The sequence below is a fragment of the Oncorhynchus keta genome, chromosome 32 (assembly GCF_023373465.1).
Source record: "Oncorhynchus keta strain PuntledgeMale-10-30-2019 chromosome 32, Oket_V2, whole genome shotgun sequence".
Classification (NCBI taxonomy): Eukaryota; Metazoa; Chordata; class Actinopteri; order Salmoniformes; family Salmonidae; genus Oncorhynchus; species Oncorhynchus keta.
In genome coordinates this window covers 3616282-3639000 of record NC_068452.1, presented here as the reverse complement: position 1 = coordinate 3639000, position 22719 = coordinate 3616282, and the positions used below count along the sequence as shown (strand labels likewise).

Sequence of the window (22719 nt, the reverse complement as noted above, 5' to 3'; positions counted from 1 at the left end):
CACAATTCAAATAGCCCTAAACTTTTGACACATTTTGTTATGTTACAGCCTTATTCTAAAATTGATTAGATCATTTTTCCCTTCATCAATCTACACACAATACCAAATAATGACAAAGCAAAAACAGGTGTGTAGATTTTTTTTGCAAATGTATTAAAAATTACAATAACAGGAACCTTATTTTCACAAGTATTCAGACCCTTTGCTGTGAGATTCAAAATTGAGCTCACGTCAAATCAAATCAAATAAACTTTTATTTGTCACATACACATAGTTAGCAGATGTTAATGCGAGTGTAGCGAAATGCTTGTGCTTCTTGATCCGACAATGCGGTAATAACCAACGAGTAATCTAACCTAACAATTCCACAACTACTACCTTATACACACAAGTGTAAAGGGATAAAGAATATGTACATAAAGATATATGAAGGAGTGATGGTACAGAACGGAATAGGCAAGATGCAGTAGATGGTATAGAGTACAGTATATACATATGAGATGAGTAATGTAGGGTATGTAAACATTATATTAAGTGGCATTGTTTAAAGTGGCTAGTGATACATTTTTACATCAATTTCCATCCATTTCCATTGTTAAAGTGGCTGGAGTTGAGTCAGTATGTTGTGCATCCTGTTTCCATTGATCATCCTTGAGATGTTTCTACCACTTGATTGGAGTCTACCTGGGGTAAATTAAATTGATTGAACATGATTTGGACACACCTGTCTATAAGGTTTCACAGTTGACAGTGCATGTAAGAGTAAAAACCAAGCCATGAGGTCAAAGGAATTGTCTGCAGAGCTCCGAGACAGGATTGTGTCGAGGTACAGATCTGGAGAAGGGTACCAAATTTCTGCAGCATTGAAGGTCCCCAAGAACACAGTGGTCTCCATCATTCTTAAATGGAAGAAGTTTGGAACGACCAACACTCTTCATAGAGCTGGCCACCCGGACAAACTGAGCAATCGGAGGAGAAGGGCCCAAGAACCAGATGGTCACTCTGACAGAGCTCCAGAGTTCCTCTGTGGAGATGGGTGAACCTTCCAGAAGGACAACCATCTCTGCAGCACTCCACCAATCAGGCCTTTATGGTAGAGTGGCCAGTTGAAGCCAGAAAAAGACACATGACAGCACACTTGGAGCTTGCCAAAAGCCACCTAAAGGACTCTCAGACTATGACAAACAAGATTCTCTGGTCTGATGAAAGATTGAACTCTTTGGCCTGAATGCCAAGTATCCTTTCTGGAGGAAACCTGACACCATCCCTACGGGGAAGCATGGTGGAGGCAGTATCATGCTGTGGGGATTTTTTTAAGCGGCAGGGACTGGGAGACTAGTCAGACAGATCCTTAATGAAAACCTGCTCCAGAGCGCTCAGGACCTCAGACTGGGGAAAACATTCGCCTTCCAACTGGACAACAATCCTAAGCACACAGCCAAGACAACGGGACAAGTCTCTGAAGGTCCTTGAGTGGCCCAGCCAGAGCCTGGACTTGAACCCGATCGGACACCTCCGGAGAGACCTGAAAAGAGCTGTGCATCGACACTCCCCATCCAACCTGACAGAGCTTGAGAGGATGTGCAGAGAAGAATGGGGGAAACTCCCCAAATACAGGCGTGCCATGCTTGTAGCGTCATACCCAAGAAGACTCGATGCTGTAATCGCTGCCAAAGGTTCTTCAACAAAGTACTGAGTAAAGGGTCTGAATACTTATGTAAATGTGATATTTCAGTTTTTTATTTTGAATAAACTTGCAGAAATGTCTAAAAACCTGTTTTTTCTTTGTCATTATGGGTTATTGTGTGTTAATTGATGAGGGGAAAAAAACTATTTAATACATTTTAGAATAAGGCTGTAACGTAACAAAATATGGAAAAAGTCAAGGGGTGTGAATACTTTCCGAATGCACTGTAAAAACCCTATTTAGTTTAGCCCATTGTCATCCACACACATAACTACTTTGAATTGTGTGAACAGAAAATATTTCATTATAAACCTTAAGAAAAATATAGTCTAATCAAATGGACAACAGAATTAGGAGAAACCATTTTATATAAGAGGTGGAAACACATGTCAGCTTCCTCTTTTAATGACAGTAAGAGAAGTAGTGTGAGAACGAGGTGGAGTTCTGAATTCCCCACACTTCCAATGACCGGATCTTGAAGTGTCTCTTGCAGAGAGCGGCGCTCTCGAAGGTGTCACATTGCTCCGTGTAGCCCCCTTCCAGATCAGCCTGGAGGCAGAGAGCGTGACCCCCATCGCCACCTGGCGAGGCAAACACATCGCACTCACTGTAAAAGATGTCAACATTGAATTTACAGTAATAACAGCAGCCCACATCAAGCTGCTGCACTTCCCAGTAATGTTGACATCAACACAAAGAATACAAAGGGTGGATGCAAAGAATCGGCCATGTGAGAAACCCTAAGCTGTTTCCTACCACCATCGCCAAAGTCGCTGCAAAAACTCTTGTACGTGGCAAGAATGCTCCTTAGGCCATTAGGCCTATTCAGGTTTCAGAAGGTTGTTGATCACTCTTTGTGACACTCTACCAACGACTCTGAACAGCAAACACTTTAGCATACATATGAGCAGCTTACCAATGACTAGCCTCTCGTGGTCTCCGGCGATGAACATGAAGGCCCCTTGTTCCTTGGCCCTCTTGGGTGAGGGGGAGAGAGGTCCGGGGGAGGAGGAGGTGAAGGGAATGGTCAGGTAGCTGGGGTCCTGGAGGGTCCCGGCTGGACAGGTCAGGGTGGTGTGGTTGGTAGTAGAGGTGGTGGAGAGTGGGGTAGAGGAGGAGTCCTCTTTAGCAGAGGAAGTGTATACACAGACCCGAGCAGCTTGAAGGTCTGGAGAAGGTTGTCTCTTGGCCGTAATGTTAACCACAGCCCGTTGGTAGCGCTCCATGCCTGGACGAAGCTGAAAGAACAACGAATTAAGAAAATGAACAAAATAAGTTCCTGAATTGACTGATTGACATGGGAAAGGAATGGAGCCTGTGGTCTTCTACGGCATGATCCGTAAAGATTTCAACCAGTATTTTCTACGCTAACACAATTGTTCAGAATCAAAGGAAAAAACATTTGCAAAATCAGCTATTTCAGATCTGTAGATCGTAATTTCTCTCACCGTGAAAACAAAGCTCTCCCCAGTCCCAAAATACGCAGGTTCTTCTGAATCATACTTTTTCCGCTCAATCAAATCTGTCGACAGGAAGGCACCACAGACCTGTGGAGTGACACAGGGGTAAGAAGTCTGCATAGAATCAAGTTGAGTGTCAAAAAATAGACAACAAAAGGTTGTCTGCTACTGTAAACTCACCTCTTCATCCATAGTTTTCAGAAGCAAGATCGCTGGCTCATGCCCCTCAACACGGGAATAAAATCTTCAAATGAGAAAAAAAACTTTGAACTACTTTAAGCACTCACAATGGCAATGCAACTTGTAATGTTTTTAGACAACGGTTATTCAACAATCCCAGCCCCTTGGAATGTCTTTATGGGGGTGAAAGTTCAAAGTTCACTGGATGGGTCACGTCCTGGTCAGGGTCAGGCTTTTAATTGGGGTCATCACATCCTGTCACGACCACCCTGTGTATGGCTAGAACCAATTCAAAAGCATGTCTGCTGAGGCAGGTACGTGTCAGCGCAGTGACAAGGGAAAGTCAGAGAATCCCAATCAAACTCTTTGAAGGACATCAGAGTCAACATGCATAGAGATTCCTCATAGAGTAGAAAAATAACTATTGGCGCCTCAACGTTTTGACTAGCTCTAGGACAAGACAACAGCCAGTAATTGTGACATTGGTATTCAGAGCATTTCTAAACGGATTTGCAAGTGATGATTAATATTACCTTCAACATTTTCTCCTAACAGACCAACAGAACACTTCTCAAGACATGAATAACTGTTGTTAACCGATGCCACGTTAACTGTTCCAGCCAACAAACTGGAGGACACTTGGTCATTCACCTTAAGGCAATAATGTTGTTGATACTAACAACACAGCATTTCACTATTATGTCACTGAACCATAAGGTGAGTTTATACAGCTCTGGGCTGTTGAATTTACATGTCTTCACTACTTGGTCCACTACTAAGGTAAAACAGTGAATAAAAGTCACTTACGAGGCCAGGCTTCGGCCATGTTCGTTGGTGCTGAACAGCTTTTTGGGATTGAAGAGGGCAAAGCGTTCAGGGATCCAGGCCCAGACAATCCTCATCTCTGTCCCCGTAACAACGCTGGAGCTGAAGCTGTCAAAATCCACTACCTGGCATGACTGCCTTTATGGAGGAACAGAAACCGTTTGAGAATGTAAATATTTATTTTGAAGCGTATCTTCAGATTACAGATTAATGTAAAGGTACTCAGAAAGTAAAGAGCTGTAAAGTGTTTATAGATCAAAAGGATACCGTATCTAGGAATGGTCTAGTAGAACGACTGTAGCATCTCTATAGCAAACTGAGCTGGAAGTAATCTGTCATAATAACCCTATGAGGAGTAGGGCTGACTTGGTGATGGCTTGCTATCTTTTGTTTTCCATTAACAGAGAGTGGACCAAGTAGATGTTCAACAAGAGTAGAAACATTTTCTGGAAGAACTCCCTTGACCAACAGCCTCACCTTTTCTGGTGGATACTGATGCCCTTCTGCATGAGCGAGTCCTTGTTAGCGTTGAACAGTAGGTTGAGCTCCCTCCGCGTGGCCAGTTGGATACTGAAGGCCCTCTCCAGCAGCTTCTCCACCGTGCAGTGACGCACCACGTTCTCCACAAAGCTCTTCATGTCTCGCCTGAAGTCCTCCACGTCGGCGACACGAGACGAAACCGAGACCTTGTACAAGCTGAGAAGAGCCAGAGCCACCCTGTAGAGAACCTTGTAACCCTCCAGAAGATAGACATCCAGGACCCTCATAGCGTATGTGAAGGGGAGGTCGGCAAATATCCACATGATCCAATCGGAGTAGAACTCAAAGAGGTTCTGGTGGGAGCTGGCGATGAGCTTGCGGATACCGCGGCAGTACTTGTTGGCCAGGTCGCCGAAGGTCATGCAGGAGGCCCGGTAGGTGAGGAATGTCTGATCGATGTAGCGCTTGTTGGGGTCATTGTAGGCGATAAGGCGGCAGATGCTGTGGAAGCACTCTGCTTCGTCTTCGCTGAAATGCAGGAGGAGAGACACCAAGGCTGGGAGGATTGGGCAGAAGTTGATGTCCGGGAGGTGCTTGCCAATGCAGAGGAGGACCTTTTTTACAGAATTGAGACCAGCTTTGTTGAGGCAGTACCTGGGGGTGGGAAGAAGAACATAACATGAGCATAACATGATGTACATGCAATATTGGAAAAAGGCATGATAAACTTCCAATTTTCCTATCAAAGTTTAATGACAAAAATTATTTGATCATGATTTGATCATCTGGACCGTTTTTCTCTGATAGCTTCATAGCCAGTACCTAGGGATCACGCCATCATCCATGTACTCAGGGAACGGGTGTGTGCTCATCTTCTGCTCTCCGAAGAGCTTCTTGGCCACATCCTGGTAATGATCTCGATCCGGTTTGATGGCCCTGCAGTTGATACCATGAATTATATGATAATAGGCCTTGGCCCTTAGTGTATGGGGCATGACCCAGAACCCTGATCGACCCATGGTCTTCAGCTCCTGGTGATCCGAATACAGGATCCTCTGGTAGCGCTCTGAAGCTTCAGGGTCGATCTTCTCCCAGTCCACAAACTGGCCATACTTCATGCCAGAGCAGGAGCTGATCTCCCAGTTCTCTGATTCAGAGATGGTCATCATGGGGACACCGTTTAGACTGCCTCTTTGGCCTATCGGAGAGAGGAAGGAAGAAATTAATAAATTGATTCTTTCAGAAAATATTATAAATCTGTGTTCATCCATAGTAACATTCCTGTTTTGGATTAAGAAAACTGTGTTTGTGCATATTCTGCATTTCTCCCCCTCTGTTCTTCATATAACACCAGGCATATGGCAAAATACATATTTTTTAATTTGTCAAATAAAAATACATTGGACACTTTTAAACATCCTGTAATTTGCATACCATTGAGATCTCTGCATGGCAAGTGTTTGTTGGTGTTGGACTTGGATCTCTTGGAGTTGAGCCGAGGTAGGATCCCCTGATTCCCATCCGCACTACTCTTCTCCTTCTTCCCGTCCACACTCTTCTCCAGGGAGTTGGATCTCGGCCTCATGGCGTTGGACCTGGTAAAGTTCCCCTCTCTGTAGAGCTCAGACGTCTCGTAACTATAGAATGACCTGGAGCGTGGCCTGACAACGTTCTCATCTGTCGTCGTCTCGACGCCATACTTTTTGGCGTCCTCTGCGCTGTAGTAGGAATGGGACCTGGGTCTTCTGTGTCTGGCTGCCGAGCTCAAGTCCTGGTCCTGGTCAGAGGTTGTTTCCATAGGAGACGGGTCTAAACTTATAGTCCCACAAGTGGAGAACTTGGGCGTTCTTGATGATGCATGATGGATCATGCTGGCTGATACAGTATTCTCCTCTGCAAATGTCTGGTTCTCCTCTGTATCAATAACAAGACAGTCTCCAGTGGCGGTATACTTCCCTTGTCAAGTTTTTCATCTGAGTGCCTTGTGGATGTAGGTTTCATACACAGTTGTCAGTTGGTCAGGTGACCAGCACAGAACGTGACATGGGTTTGTTTACAGTGTTTTTGTGTATTCTGAGTGGAAAATTCCTCTGACTTAAGTTCCATTACTGTGGCGACAAGGAATGCCTCCTTTCTTCGACTTCCAACACCAGCGGACAGCAACGAATGAACTAAGGCAATGAAATCAAAACATCACTGAAGTGGCAGATTATTGTTTCATTTGATAATAGGCTACTGTGTAAAGGACAGTCTATACTGCCATATATGGGCAGTGCATTGCTATGCTATTATTTTCATACACACATATCAAAATATGTATGAAAATCATGACGATACAGACTTGAGTGTTCTCACAAAGCATGTATCCTACTTTTAACCAGGGTATCTTCCTATGGTTTATCTGGTATTGTATCTGGTATCTGGGTTGATCTTTTCTTGTTAATTTACATGTTTATGGCAGCATTTAGCAAAAAACATGAAAGATTATTTGACTTTCTAACTCTTTTCAGAGGGGTTGGGTTAAATGCGGAAGACCCATCTCAGTTGAATGCATTTTCCCTTCCCTTTTCCTGGAGGAACATACAGTAGCTCTATGAAACTGTTTTATAGGAAAACATGGGCGTGCCAAATGAGCTCCTATATTCCTAGAATTAGCAAAGGTCATCATTTCACACAACAGATATTGTTTTGATCAAAACACACATTGTTTTGCTGTGAAACAAAGAAACCTCTGTAAATAGATCAATTTAAATGGGGGCTTACATGTTGAGGAGAAACAAACTCAGTGCCTATCTTGATGATTGAAGGAGTAGTAGCCTACAGTATGTTCATACTAGTAGTGGTCATAATCCTAACATAATGTTACAATAAGGACTTCCATATCACTAGACAAACAGGGGGCAACGTGAGGCAATGTTGACATTTTCCAGATTTCAAAAACAACAAAACATGAGTAGTGGTTATGTCGACCTTTATTGACCTTTATTCCACCAAAACAAAAATAATTACATTGCTGGCTGTCACCAAGGCCACACAGCCACAGCTCTATAAATAAATAGAAACAAGTGAAGTCATAATATTTATTATAAATGATTTGGATATTGTCTTTTTTATTTATTTATTTTATGAATGGATGAGGGTAGTTACACATCAACACAGTGACAGAGACTGGATGGAAGATTTGTAAACTGTGAATTAACATTTGGTTCGCAGGCTACAGTGAGTCTGGTGTGGAACTTTGGGGACACCAGCAGCTCTGTCAGAGAGCAACATTCCAATTTCATTTGGATTCATTTGATCAGCTTCTCATCAAAGCAACATCGAGGTTACAGTAAACCAGTGCTTCTCACTTTGTTTTTGTTTAGGAAGAAGTAAACATTTCACACCCCCCAACTCTCCGCCGCGACTGTAAATAGTATAATTTGTCTATAAAATTGTTATAAGTACACCTCTGCATAACATTGTATCCATTGTATTTGATACTGAAAAATAAAATTAAATATAATCAATAAATAATACATTCAAATTGATCAGCAACATTAACGCAGGAGCACAATATATGAAACACTTTGACCTATAAAACAAAAATGAATAAAACAATTTGTGCTGATTTAAAAAAAAAAAATCCAAATGAGGAAGTCAGGATTAATGGCTACAATGAGCACGTTTTGCAGAGCACAGCTTTTTGAAGAGGGGTTTGAAGCATGATACTGCAACTCTCAGCTCCTGCTCAATGTTTAGCTGGGACCTGTACTTGGTCTTCAGTGCAGCAACAGCAGGGAAGCCAGTCTCACAAAGATAAGATGTTGCAAAAGGAAGAAGAATGCCCATGGCCCTCTGCCCTAAGAGTGGATACTGCCTCTCTACACTCAGCCAGAATTCACTCAGTGTCTGTGATGTGAACCTCAGTCTCAATGTGGAGTCAGACATCATATCAATGAACTGGTCCTCCTCTGCAGAGCTGAAACTAGTTGGAGTTGGTGCATTGAAAGGATCTCTCACCCAGTCATATTGGGAACTGTTTTCAGGGAAGTACTTTTATTTTTGCAGCACTTGTGTCATCCAGCAGGACAGAGACCAGGTCTAATGCTGCAGGCAGTATCAGCTCCTCTGCTATGGAGTGGGGTTGTTGCACTGAGCAATTTGGTACGCCACCTTACATGATGCTAACAGTGCTCGCTGGTTTACTGAAGTAGCATTCACAAAGCGGGACGATTGTTGGCAATATTCGGCACGTTTTCGCTGAAAAAACTCAAGCGGCTTATCAGCGTGATTGAGGTGTAATGTCTTTAAGTGACGCCTTAATTTATTTGGATGGATGCTGTCCGGTCTTTCCTCGTCCCCCACCGTAGTCACAGTGAAGCCAAGCGCTACATACGCTTCGTCATACACTGCTCAAAAAAATAAAGGGAACACTTAAACAACACAATGTAACTCCAAGTCAATCACACTTCTGTGAAACCAAACTGTCCACTTAGGAAGCAACACTGATTGACAATACATTTCACATGCTGTTGTGCAAATGGAATAGACAACAGGTGGAAAGTATAGAGAATTAGCAAGACACCCCCAATAAAGGAGTGGTTCTGCAGGTGGGGACCACAGACCACTTCTCAGCTCCTATGCTTCCTGGCTGATGTTTTGGTCACTTTTGAATGCTGGCGGTGCTTTCACTTTAGTGGTAGCATGAGACGGAGTCTACAACCCACACAAGTGGCTCAGGTAGTGCAGCTCATCCAGGATGGCACATCAATGCAAGCTGTGGAAAGAAAGTTTGCTGTGTCTGTCAGCGTAGTGTCCAGAGCATGGAGGCGCTACCAGGAGACAGGCCAGTACATCAGGAGACGTGGAGGAGGCAGTAGGAGGGCAACAACCCAGCAGCAGGACCGCTACCTCCGCCTTTGTGCAAGGAGGAGCAGGAGGAGCACTGCCAGAGCCCTGCAAAATGACATCCAGCAGGCCACAAACGTGCATGTGTCTGCTCAAACGGTCAGAAACAGACTCCATGAGGATGGTATGAGGGCCCGACGTCCACAGGTGAGGATTGTGCTTACAGCCCAACACCGTGCCGGACGTCTTTCATTTGCCAGAGAACACCAAGATTGGCAAATTCGCCACTGGCGCCCTGTGCTCTTCACAGATGAAAGCAGGTGCACACTGAGCACATGTGACAGACGTGATAGTCTGGAGACGCAGTGGAGAACGTTCTGCTGCCTGCAACATCCTCCAGCATGACCGGTTTGGCGGTGGGTCAGTCATGGTGTGGGGTGGCATTTCTTTGGGGGGCCGCACAGCCCTCCATGTGCTCGCCAGAGGTAGCCTGACTGCCCTTAGGTACTGAGATGAGATCCCCAGACCCCTTGTGAGACCATATGCTGGTGCGTTTGGCCCTGGGTTCCTCCTAATGCGAGACAATGCTAGACCTCATGTGGCTGGAGTGTGTCAGCAGTTCCTTGAGTTCTGGGACAGTTACATTTACATTACAAGAGCGACGTTTGAGTTGAGCAAGAGGAAGGCATTGATGCTAGTGGACTGGCCCGCCCGTTTCCTTAAAGAGGTGGGTTTCAGACCTGAAGTGTGTTCCAATTGAGCACATCTGGGACATCATGGTAGGGAGGGCGCAGGCCAGAGGTCCAGTCCAGGGAGCAAGAGCCTGACTGTCCAGGAGTTCTTGTAGCGGATGCTTTGGAGTGACCAGGTCTGGGAGAGAGATCCAGGCAGGGAGCCCAGCCAACAGCGAAGGTCAGACGGGAGACCATCCGCCACCTGTTGATGAGGCAGGGGGAAAAGGATCAGGAGCATGAACCCAGGAACGTTGTAGTAAAGAGACAGTCAGGATCACAGGCTTACGTGGGAGGCCACAGTTGTCAACACTACTCAGCCTCATTTTGACTTGTTTTAAGGACATTACATCAAAGTTGGATCAGCCTGTAGTGTGGTTTTCCACTTTAATTTTGAGTGTGACTCCAAATCCAGACCTCCATGGGTTGATACATTTGATTTCCATTGATCATTTTTGTGTGATTTTGTTGTCAGCACATTCAACTATGTAAAGAAAAAAGTATTTAACAAGAATATTTCATTCATTCAGATTTAGGATGTGTTATTTTAGTGTTCCCTTTATTTTTTTGAGCAGTGTATTTCCTCTTCTTAGCTTTCGGGAGACTTACGTTTGTCTCATTATCTCCATCTCTCTCCACCTTTCTTTTCATCCCTGTTAAATATTTTTCCATGGTGTCTCTTAAGGGTTTGTTATCTGCACTTCATATCTCCTGCTCTGTGCTGTGTGCTCTTGTTCGGTGCAACAAAAAAAAGCATGTTCCCCGGGGTCTCACGCGCCCCCCCTGGCATCGCTCCGAGCCCCCTCAGTGCGGCGCGCCCCACTATTTGAGAAGGACTGCAGTAAAATAATCACGGCTGAAAGTTTGTTGCTCACAGGACACCATCCTGACGTCACACGCAAACAGGAAGTGCTTCCTGCTTATCAGACAATTTATGGAGTAAATATCGACACATTCATTAATTATAAGTGGTTAACATGTCTCAAGATCCCTGGTAAGCAGCTTTTAAGGTGGAAATTATGAGTATTATTAAGATGGCATTTGGATAAAATGTAGAAATACGTCTTCAAACCTATATATTTGTGTTATTAGCTAGATAGTTAACGTTAGCTACAGTAACAGTAACTCGTGTCACTTTAAACAGCTACTTTTAAAAAGAAATAGCTAGCAACGACTTGACTCGATGAGTTATATTATTATTCCCATTGATAGTTCACACGAAATGAATTACAATGCACTTTCGCTGAAAACAATATACTGTATGCAGGGTTATGACTTAAGTAGCTAGCTAGCTAGCTAATGTATCTAACGTTACGGGTAGCTATGATGAGGAACAAATTGTCGTCACATGATGACATCTCAAGCGTGAGCTCAAGCAGAAAGATCTTGTGATTTAGATTGAGTACCACCAAGAACTCAAATGACACAGCTCCAGTGCTGAATGACAGTTAGTCTAAACTTGAGACAAAGCTGGCCACACTCAATCAGCCCAAATGAATTTGTCTACAATTGTTTTGTTTGTTGTTATTATTATACCTTGAAGATTTGCAGCATCTTCTTTGGAACTGGCTTTATTATAGTGGTTCATACACAAAATATTTTAACCAAATAAACTATACTCACAATAATTTTATAACAACCTGGTTTTGTAGGTTACAGAATTATGATGCCACTTGCCGCCTTGTTCAAGAAATTGCAGAGAACATTCATGAAAGAAACAGACAACAGAGGACAAGAGGGAATCCTGCAAAGGTAAGCGTTTGAAACTATGATGACAAACTGCTAAACTACACATTTGTTTCCTCAAAAGTATATAGCAGTGCCTTCAGGAAGTATCCATACCCCTTGACTTATTCCTCATTTTGTTCAAATTCAAAATGTATTGAATAGATTTTTTTCCTCAATCATCTACCATACACACAATACCTCATAATGACAGTGAAAACATGTTTTTAGAAATGTTGGCACTTTTTTTTTTAATGAAATACAGAAATATATAATTTACGTATGTTTTCAAACCCCTGATTCAATACTTTGTAGAAGCACCGTTTGCAGTCTTTTTGGAAAAGTCTCTAAGATCTTTGCACACCTGGATTGTACAATATTTGCCCATTATTCTTTTTAAAATTCTTCAAGCTCTGTCAAGTTGAATGTTGATTATTGCTAGACAGACATTTTTAAGTCTTGCCATAGATTTTCAAGACGATTTATCTCAAAACTGTAACTAGGCCAACCAGGAGCATTCAATGTGTTCTTGGTAAGCAACTCCAGTGTATATTTGGCCTTGTGTTTTAGGTTATTGTCCTGCTGAAAGGTGAATTCATCTCCCAGTGTCTGGTGGAAAGCAGACTGACCCAGGTTTATCTATAGGATTTTGCCTGTGATTATAGCTGTATTGCGTTTCTTTTTATCCTTTAGTCCCTGCCGATGACAAGCATACCCATAACATGATGCAGCCAAGAGTTGTACTCAGTGATGTGTTGTGTTGGATTTTCCCCAAACATAATGCTTTCTATTCAGGACAAAAAGTAAAATTCTTTGGCACATTTTTTTTGCAGTATTAAGTGCCTTGTTGCAAACAGGATGCCTTATTTGGAATATTCTTATTCTTTGCAGGCTTCCCTTTTTCATTCTTTAATTTATGTCAGTATTGTGGAGTAACTACAATGTTGATGCATCCTCAATTTTCTCATATCTCAACCGTATTAAACTCTAACTGTTTTAAAATCAACATTTGCCTCATGGTGAAATCCTTGAATGGTTTCCTTCCTCTCTGGCAACTGAGTTAGGAAGGACACCAGGATCTTTGTAGTGACTCGTGTATTGATACACCATCCAAAGCCTAATTAACCACTTCAACACACTCAAAGGGATATTCAGCGTCTACTTTTTAAAGTTGTACACATCTACCAATCGGTACCCTTCTTTGCGAGGCATTGAGAAACCCCCCTGGTCTATGTGGTTGAATCTGTGATTTAAATTCACTACTCGATTGAGGGACCGTACAATTATCTGTATGTGTGGGGTACAGAGATGAGGTAGTTATAAAAAAAAATCATGTTAACCACTTTTATTGAACAGTGAAATAGTACATGCAACTTATTCTGCGATTTGTTGAGCACATTTCTACTCCTGAACATATTTACGCTTGCTATAACAAAGGGGTTGAATACTTGTTGACTAAAGAAATTTCAGCTTTTCATTTTGTATTAATTGCGAACATTTTCTACAAACAAAATTCCACGTTGACATTATGGGGTATTGTGTGTAGATCAGTGACACAAAATCTCAATTTAATCCATTTTAAATTCAGGCTGTAACACAAGAAAATGTGGAAAAAGTAAAGGAGTGTGAATACTTTCTAAAGACACTGTAGCTACTGTATTTCATGCTTAGGAATTGATTGTAGAAGTGTTTATTTGTCTGTCCAGATGAACATGACACTGCGAGCGTCGCTACAGAAGCTGAAACAGAACATCAACCAGCTCAGAGAGAGTTTGCTCCGAGTCTCGTCCTCCCGGCGCATGTATCCTTCCTTTCACCACATGATCACTGGTCCTGCTGGTCATGTGACTGATGACACGCAGCACAGTGCCCCAAACCGGTTTGGTTTCACATTCATGACACTGCATAGTAGTTGTATGTGAAGGTCCTGTATGTAAAGGTCCTGTAGAGGGCAGTGTTTTGTAAGAAATTGCATCAATTCTTCACTCTCTGCAATGGAAATCTGTGATTTGCATTGTCTGTTACTTTATAGATGAATGTTAGTAAAAATAATAGTCCATTTTCTTGTTAATCATGTTGTGGGGTCTAAATTCTTTTTACCATAATCTCGACCTTAATACAACCGCCCTTCCAGAATGCAGTCGGAAGCAGATCGGAGACAGAACCTTGTTGACGACCTGGTCACCAGGGACAAGCAGCTAAATGCCACGTTCAAGGGTGACGTTACACAGCCAGAGCCCTCGAGGTATTTCTCCCTCTTACAGTTCATTAAGTATAAGTCATTTACACACACACAGCTCGTTAAGTGTAAGTAATTTACACACACACACACACAGACACAGACACAGGTCATTAAGTCTCCTTTTAGCATACGCCACTCATTGTAAGTGAATGTAAATGGACCAGAACCTGAACAGCAGTTATAGGCAATTGGTGATGCACCAAAGCCCGTCCTGCCTGCGGAAAACTATCTCTTTCTATCTGCTAGTGCTGCCAATTAATCCCAGTCTTGACTTTGTCTCAGCCCAGATGTGTCTAAAGGGTCTAACGGATCCACGGCCACTAACTTTGTGTGTAAAGGAAGTCTTTAGGCTTCCGTATGACCTTTTGCCTGAGCCCATTGGATGCCTTTGGAAGTCTTGTCTGCCATATTGGGGCCCGGTGCAGGGCAGTTGACTTCTACACCGCTCAGTTTCTCATTCATCAAGAGGCTTTGCTTGCCTTGCACTGGTGATCACACGCTTGGCACTTCCCGAAACTGGTACACTGAGGCTCAGTGAAAATATTAAAGGGGTCGGATGTGCAACCCAAGCTTTTCGAGTTTATAGTTTATCACTCTCCGCTGAGCTCATATCCTCATCCTGTCATCCTCATCTGCCAGTGGACCAATCAACGCACTGGACGCCACCGGCTATATCCTGTATTCTCATATTATTCTTAATTGTAGTGACAGCTCTGTACAGGAGCTTAGGAAAACACTTTGGAAAATGGTCATTACTTAGCATCGGGCTTGACCTGCCCCATCCCAGGTGACGTATATTTGGACAGCCAGGAGGTGAAATGAATGGCGCTCACTCAGTGGTAACGGCATGGACTTCCGCTGTCAGGTTTTGAGTATGTTTTGTATGAAATTAAATGAGGGTCAAACTCCATTCATTTGACAGGATCGTGTTCTTTTAATAACGCACACGCAACAGGGATAATACAGAGGTTTTCAATTTGCCTTCAAGGAATAGAGAGGTTTTCAATTTGCCTTCAAGGAATAGTGGAATGGCCGTGTGTGGTAAAAGTGAGGTAAAACTCAGGATCAGTCATCGATTAATCAAATGAGCAGACTTTAGAAACGTTAACTATTTTCTTATCAGTCTGATCTGAGACTTTATACGTGTTTTACGTACTTTCTTGTGTGGATTAATCCACTTAGGGGCTGAAAGCGGGGAGGGAAGGGAACACTTGCTTTTATCTTTTTATAGATCCCACAGCCAATTATGAACATTGGTGGCCCATAACTAAATCAAATGGCAACTAATGAATTACACAGTTGATCTTACTCTTGTGATCTTACCGTTTCAAGTTTCCCCGGGAAAATATACAGTACCAGTCAAACGTTTGGACACACCTACTCATTCCAGGGTTTTTCTTTATTTTTACATTTTTTTACATTGTGGAATAATAGAGAAAGACATACAAAATATTAAATAACACATATGGAATCATGCAGTAACCCAAAAAGTGTTTTTTTTAAAAATCGAAATATATTTGATATTTTTTCTTCTTCAAAGTAGCCACCCTTTGCCTTGATGACGGCAGGTAGCCTAGTGGTTAGAGAGTTGTGCCAGTAACCTAAAGGTTGCTCGATCAAATCCCCGAGCTGACAAGGTAAACATCTGTAATTCTGCCCCTGAACAAGGCAGTTAACCCACTGTTCCTAGGCTGTCATTGTAAATAAGAATTTGTTCTTAACTGACTTGCCTAAATAAAGGTTCAATCAAAAAAATGACAGCTTTGCACACTCTTGGCATTCTCTCAACCAGCTTCACCTGGAATGCTTTTCTTTCCTTAATGCTTTTGAGCCAATCAGTTGTGTTATGACAAGGTAGGGGTGGTATACAGAATATATCCCTATTTGGTAAAAGACCAAGTCCATATTATGGCAAGAACAGCTCAAATAAGAAAAAAGAAACGACAGTCCAACTTTACTTTAAGACATGAAGGTCAGTCAATCCGGAAAACTTCAATAACTTTTAAAGTTTCTTCAAGTGCAGTTGCAAAGACCATCAAGTGCTATGATGAAACTTTCTCTCATGAGGACCGTCACAGGAAACGAAGACTCAGTTACCTCTGCAGTAGAGGACAAGTTCATTAGTTACCAGCCTCAGAAATTGCAACCCAAATAAATGCTTCACATAGTTCAAGTAACAGTCACATCTCAATATCAACTGTTCACATGAGACTGCGTGAATCAGGTCTTCATGGTCGAATTGCTGCAAGAAACAACTACTAAAGGACACCAATAAAAAGAAGAGACTTCCTTGGGCCAAGAAACACAAGCAATGGACATTAGACCGGTGGAAATCTGTCCTTTGGTCTGATGAGTCCAAATTTTAGATTTGTGGTTCCAACCACAGTGTCTTTGTGAGACGCAGAGTAGGTGAACGGAGGATCTCCGCATGTGTGGTTCCCACCGTGAAGCATGGAGGAGGACGTGTGGGGGTGCTTTGCTGGTGACACTCTCTGTGATTTATTTAGAATTCAAGGCATACTTAACCAGCATGTCTACCACAACATTCTGCAGCGATACGCCATCCCATCTGGTTTGCGCTTAGTGGGACTATCATTTGTTTTTCAACAGGACATTGACCCAAAACACCTCCAGACTGTGTAAGGGCTATTTGACCATGAAGGAGAGTGATTGAGTGCTGCATCAGACCTGGCCTCTACAATCACCCGATCTCAACCCGATTGAGATGGTTTGGGATGAGTTGGACTGCAGAGTGAAGGAAAAGCAGACAACAAGTGCTCAGCATATGTGGGAACTCCTTCAAGACTGTTGGAAAGGCATTCCAGGTGAAGCTGGTTGAGAGGATGCCAAGAATGTGTAAAGCTGTCATCAAGGCAAATGGTGGCTACTTTGAAGAATTTCAAATATAAAATTTGTTTTGATTTGTAACACTTTTTGGGATACTACATGATTCCTTTCGTATGTGTTATTTCATAGTTTTGACGTCTTTCACTGTTATTGTACAATGTAGAAAATATTAAAAATAAAGAAACCCTTGAATGAGTAGGTCTGTCCAAACTTTTGACTGGTACCGTATTTTGATGTACAGTGTATTCTGTACTTTGATGCTGATGTGGGGTGGGTGGATGATTTGAGAGGGGGTGGGTAGTGGGTAGGTAGGCCTGGCACTTGGTGTGTGGTCTTTTGGGTGGGTGGGTATTAGCCTTGCTTGGATAACCTAAGCTGTTCGATTTTTTTCGAGGAGAGGGGTTGGTCCGGGATAAGGGGGCTTATTTTATTTGTGAAACAATACATAAGAAAGAGAGATTAGCCTCTAATCAAGCAAAGAAGGGACACGGCACCTCCATTTTGAAGGATCACTGCACCCCTGACCCCTTTGGAACACCCCCCAGCCCCTTTACCGCTCCTTTTCCCTTCATCAATCTCTCCTTATATTGAATGTTTTTAACCTGTTTTTGACTAGGCAAGTCAGTTTAGAACAAATTCTTATTTACAATGTCAGCGTACCAAAAGGCAAAAGGCCTCCTGAAGGGGACGGGGGCTGGGATAAAATTAGTAAAAATAAGTAGGACATAACACACATCACAACAAGAGAGACACCACATTACATGAAGAGACTTTATATTTGATCACTCCTGCAACAAGTCGAAATGAGTTAAATCGGCCCTGTCCGAGTTAGAGCCTCAGAGGCCTGTCTGTCTATCGGGTTCTCGGCGGCGGTAGAGTGTGATACGGGCTGCCCAGAGATGCCTGATTAAGTTGGCGGGCCCCAGTGGGCGGTTAATTGGATAAGCTTTAATCTTCACACAGTCGGGAGGAAGTGGAGATCGGCCACGCGGTAGGATAGTTACCAAACATGTCAGAAAGATTAGCTTAGCGCTGGCTGCCGGCCTCCTTGTCTCGCCCCGGCCGCCGCTGCTAAGTAAAGCTGGGCCAAGGAGTAAAGAGAGGGAGTTGGGGTGCTTCAAATTGCACACTCGCCCCCGGAAAGAGGAAGGAAGGAGGTGGCGTCATGGCGCCATGCTTGACACACATCACAACCAACTTTGAGCGCCAAGTTTGGACGTCCTGTCCAAGAGGAGAGGAACTTCACAACGTCCACAAGTATACCTATTTGAGGTTTCTGATCACACCATTACTTTACCTGGTGACATTGTGGTTTGTTATGAGCCTGGAATCACATCTACAATGACATATTTTTCATTCTTTTCAACATAGTGTACCACAAGGATTTGATGAGCTGTATAATATTGTAGTAAATGGGCTTTGTTAAAGGAAGTGGAGGAGATTTCTTTTAAGGGCCTACTTCTGACAGCCAATGACCACAATCCTAATATCCCTGACAGAACATGGCTGTCTCCCAAGGTCCCCTGACACCCAATGCCAGTCCTCCAGTCAGTTCTGTCTGAGGGGAATTGCTGGACCTGGGTCTGACCAGTAGGTGACACTGTCTTGACAGATGGGACTGATCTAACAGAGACCTTGACACTTCACTGCAACACAACCTCAGGGTCTGAGGCAGCCTCAGACAGCTTTTTCCCATTACCAGAAAAATAGCTCGAAACCACACAACAGTGTAAAGCGCTACACAACACAACAAGAGCACTCTGGTCTGTTTGTGTGTGTGTCAGTCAGAGTGAAACTCGACTGGAAACTTGAGGGCCCGTGGCTGTGTATGATTAGCATGCAGTGTTTACATGTCGAACAAGCCGGTCCTCGTTTTTTTTTTTTAAGCAACAAAAACATATCTGCTTCCTTGTTCAGAACGTAAAAACCAAACAAGAAAATAAACAAGCCTTGTCTCATCTGAAGGGTTCTGAAGGGAAGGACATGTTACAAAAGGCAACATCAGATGAGTAACATGAGTGTTACAGATGTAACCGCTTGCTACAGAGGTTGCACACGTATCCGTTGTACCATGTTTGTTTGCGGAGCCGAGGGTTGACGGCGCGTGTCACTTGTACCGTGTTTGTTTGCGGAGCCGAGGGTTGACGGCGCGTGTCACTTGTACCGTGTTTGTTTGCGGAGCCGAGAGTTGACGGCGCGTGTCAGTTGTACCGTGTTTGTTTGTGGAGCCGAGGGTTGACGGCGCGTGTCACTTGTACCGTGTTTGTTTGCGGAGCCGAGGGTTGACGGCGCGTGTCACTTGTACCGTGTTTGTTTGCGGAGCCGAGGGTTGACGGCGCGTGTCAGTTGTACTGTGTTTGTTTGCGGAGCCGAGGGTTGACGGCGCGTGTCAGTTGTACCGTGTTTGTTTGCGGAGCCGAGGGTTTGACGGGGTTGACGCGCGTGTCACTTGTACCGTGTTTGTTTGCGGAGCCGAGGGTTGACGGCGCGTGTCACTTGTACCGTGTTTGTTTGCGGAGCCGAGGGTTGACGGCGCGTGTCACTTGTACCGTGTTTGTTTGCGGAGCCGAGGGTTGACGGCGCGTGTCAGTTGTACCGTGTTTGTTTGCGGAGCCGAGGGTTGACGGCGCGTGTCACTTGTACCGTGTTTGTTTGTGGAGCCGAGGGTTGACGGCGCGTGTCACTTGTACCGTGTTTGTTTGCGGAGCCGAGGGTTGACGGCGCGTGCCAGTTGTTCGGACGCGTGTCAGTTGTTCGGACGCGTGTCCCGGTCAGGTGATTGACAGGCACAGCGAGTGCGTTCGCTACACCCTTGGCATGCAGATCATGTTGTTGTTGTGACATTCCCCAGGTCGACCCTGATGGCTGGGGCGGGGGCAGAAGGGGGGGCCGCGGTCAACCCCTGGCTGGTCCACGAGCCAGAGGAGACCAGGGGCCTGGGCTTCTCTGCCATCAAACAGCAGCAGCAGCACATCATCGAAGGTAAGGTCACACCACGGTCAGATCGAAGTGCATGCTGCAGAACTGTCGGGTGGACTAGGGGGTGTCGTCAGCTCTATTCGTTGTATATCTATCTGCAACGGTCAGAACGTTTCACATCAATGATTCTGAATAGACCCTTGATCAGATCTAGGATTAGCTTGTACCTTCAGAGTCCTAACTTTACCCAATAGAGGAGTGGGATGCAAAACTGACCTGTGATCAGTGCCTCTAGTAGGAAACACAGAGGTGGCGGTCCTCCTCGAGGCTACACCTTGATAACTAAATCCACACTGTCACAGGATGAGGTGAACACGGTAACTCACATTCGGTAGATTCGTTCTCCCTGCCTCTCCCAGTTCCTAAATCGTTTCCACATGGACTGTAAAGGGCAACATCCAGGCTGATCCTAGTACAGTTCACCTGACTCAACATGACTCTCCTGTTATGTCTCCATTACAGTTCTGGCTGCAATCTGGCTATTGTCAGTTTGTCAGTATTGTGGGGATACAGTGAAACCGCATCAAGGTTTTGAGCCCCCATTGGGATTTCCAGATGGAAGTTTAGGGCCTATAGTGAGTGACCAAATCTGTGGTCTCACAGATTCCTGTGGTGGTGTCAGTGTCAAATACAGAGACAAGGGGCCTTCGCTCCTCACCAATTCCCTGAACCCCCATGAAGCACATACTAAAACCTGGACAAACTCAGTGTAACACCACTCTGTAAAATTGTGATAGAATGATAGTTTCCCACAAGTTATGTATCCGTCTCTGTCACAAAGTCACTGTTCAGCTGCCCCCCTCTCCTTTTTCACCCAGTACAGTTAGAATAACAGAAGTCAGGCTGAGGTGTGTGTGTGTGTGTGTGTGTGTGTGTGTGTGTGTGTGTGTGTGTGTGTGTGTGTGTGTGTGTGTGTGTGTGTGTGTGTGTGTGTGTGTGTGTGTGTGTGTGTGTGTGTGTGTGTGTGTGTGTGTGTGTGTGTGTGTGTGTGTGTGTTTGTGCATAAGTGCATGTCTTTGCCATGCGTGTGTGTGTGTTTTAAGTGCTAGTTAGTCACCTGTGGCATGCTGCCCCCTAGTGTTGTTCCCCAGTGCTGAACCCCAATCGCGTCATTCCTACTCACCAAAGGGTTGCCCTGTGAAAGCAGTGCACGACCTTTCTCCCTCTCTACCACTGGGTCATGAAAGAAGAATTTCGGCATGTCTTTATAGTTTTTACTACCTCTCCGCTGCTACATCTGACACATTTTCGTGTGGATGCGTAATGTGCTCTAGAGTATTTGTATGGCAGTTGAATGGCGTTTTCCTTATTATGGGTTGTTTATTGATGAACTGTATAATGCAGGAGTCATCAACTCGATTCAGCTATGGGACCATTTTTGTTTCTTCTTGAGGGGATGGTCAGGGGGACGGAACGCAATTACAAATCATTTGTCGACTGCAAGTAGACCGCAAAGATGCCCAAACGGATGTATTTCACTGAAACATAATATTTTCAAACCTTGCTTACATTTGTATGCGATCACGTATCTCTCTCTATGATGAGTGTGAATACTTTGGAACAGATTTCCTAAATGAAGATCCCTTAGAGCTGATTTGGTGTTTTTACCGTCTGGTGTACAACAACTACAACAACCAATACAAATATATACAGTACCTTCAGAAAGTATTCACACCCCTTGACTTTTTCCACATTTTGATGTTCAACGAGGTGGGATTAAAATGAATTTAAGTGCACTTTTTTTTGTTTTGTTTTGTCAATGATCTACACAGAATACTCTGTCAAAGTGGGAAAAAGATTCCAACATTTGCAAGAGAAATTAAACAGGAATATATCTTGATTGCATAAGTGTTCATCGATACATGTTACAATCACCTTTGGCAGCGATTACAGCTGTGATTATTTCTGGATAAACTTTGCACACCTGGATTATACAACAATTGTACATTATTCTTCAAGCTTTGTCCAGCTGGTTGTAGATCATTGCTAGATCATTGCCATTTTCAAGTCTTGCCAAAGATTTTCAGGTAGATTTAAGTCAAAACTGTAACTAGGCCACTCAGGAACATTCAATGTCTTGATAAGCAACTCCAGTGTATATTTGGCCTTGTGTTTTAGGTTATTGTCCTGCTGAAAGGTGAATTTCTCTCCCCGTCTGAACCAGGTTTTCCTCTAGGATTTTGCCTGTGCCTAGCTCTATTCCGTTTATGTTTATCCTTAAACAATCTGTAGTCCATGCTGATGACAAGTATACCCATTACATGATGAAGCCACCACGCTTGAAAATATGAGGAGTATGATGCGTTGTTTGATTTGCCCCAAACATAATTCTTTGTATTCAGGACATAAAGTTAATGTATTTTACTTTAGTGCCTTGTTGCAATTTTTTGTTTTGGAATATTTGTATTCTGTACAGGCTTCTTTCTTTTCACAGTATTATGAATTAACTACAATGTTGTTCATCCATCCTCAGTTTTCTCCCATCACAGCCATTAAACTCTGGAACTGTTTTAAAATCACCATTGGCCTCATGGTGAAGTCCTGGAGCAGTTTCCTTCCTCTCCGGCAACTGGGTTAGGAAGGACACCTGTATCTTTGTAGTGACTGGGTGTATTGATACACCATCCAAAGTGTAATTAATAACTTCACCATGCTCAAAGGGATATTCATTGTCAGTTTTTTTTTTTAAATAGGTGCCCTTCTTTGCAAGGCTTTGGAAAACCTCCCTGGTCT

The 22719-nt window shown here is 43.7% G+C and overlaps 2 protein-coding genes across 3 annotated transcripts in view; one reads left to right on the top strand and one right to left on the bottom strand.

Annotated features, from left to right (window-relative positions):
- Positions 1-132: 132 nt before the first annotated feature.
- Positions 133-6632, bottom strand: LOC118389302 (TBC1 domain family member 24-like). 2 transcript variants are annotated; one of them, XM_052490359.1, is made up of 8 exons: positions 6067-6632; positions 5455-5830; positions 4630-5286; positions 4135-4290; positions 3328-3391; positions 3136-3234; positions 2604-2925; positions 133-2294 (listed from the first exon to the last, which is right to left on the bottom strand). In XM_052490359.1, the coding sequence occupies exons 1-8, from the start codon at positions 6500-6502 to the stop codon at positions 2077-2079; spliced, it is 2328 nt and encodes a 775-aa protein (XP_052346319.1). In that variant the 5' UTR covers positions 6503-6632; the 3' UTR covers positions 133-2076. The 2 variants fall into 2 exon arrangements, with proteins under 2 accessions (XP_052346319.1, XP_035635112.1); XM_035779219.2 differs by having other exon boundaries at positions 133-2268.
- A 4420-nt stretch (positions 6633-11052) lies between these two features.
- Positions 11053-22719, top strand: part of LOC118389303 (syntaxin-8-like) — a 58756-nt gene continuing 47089 nt past the window's right edge. The window contains exons 1-5 of the mRNA XM_035779220.2: positions 11053-11187; positions 11846-11945; positions 13625-13719; positions 14053-14163; positions 19859-19989. Coding sequence (XP_035635113.1) covers positions 11171-11187; positions 11846-11945; positions 13625-13719; positions 14053-14163; positions 19859-19989 — 454 coding nt within the window. The 5' untranslated portion in view covers positions 11053-11170. The remainder of the gene's footprint in view (positions 11188-11845; positions 11946-13624; positions 13720-14052; positions 14164-19858; positions 19990-22719) is intronic.

Excerpts from the sequence above, each read along its gene's own strand:
- LOC118389302 (XM_052490359.1), bottom strand. The coding sequence starts at position 6,502 with ATGATCCATCATGCATCATCAAGAACGCCCAAGTTCTCCACTTGTGGG. Across the intron at positions 4,291-4,629 it reads ATCAGTATCCACCAGAAAAG|GCAGTCATGCCAGGTAGTGG; the intron begins GTGAGGCTGTTG and ends TCCTCCATAAAG. Across the intron at positions 3,392-4,134 it reads CATGGCCGAAGCCTGGCCTC|ATTTTATTCCCGTGTTGAGG; the intron begins GTAAGTGACTTT and ends TCTCATTTGAAG.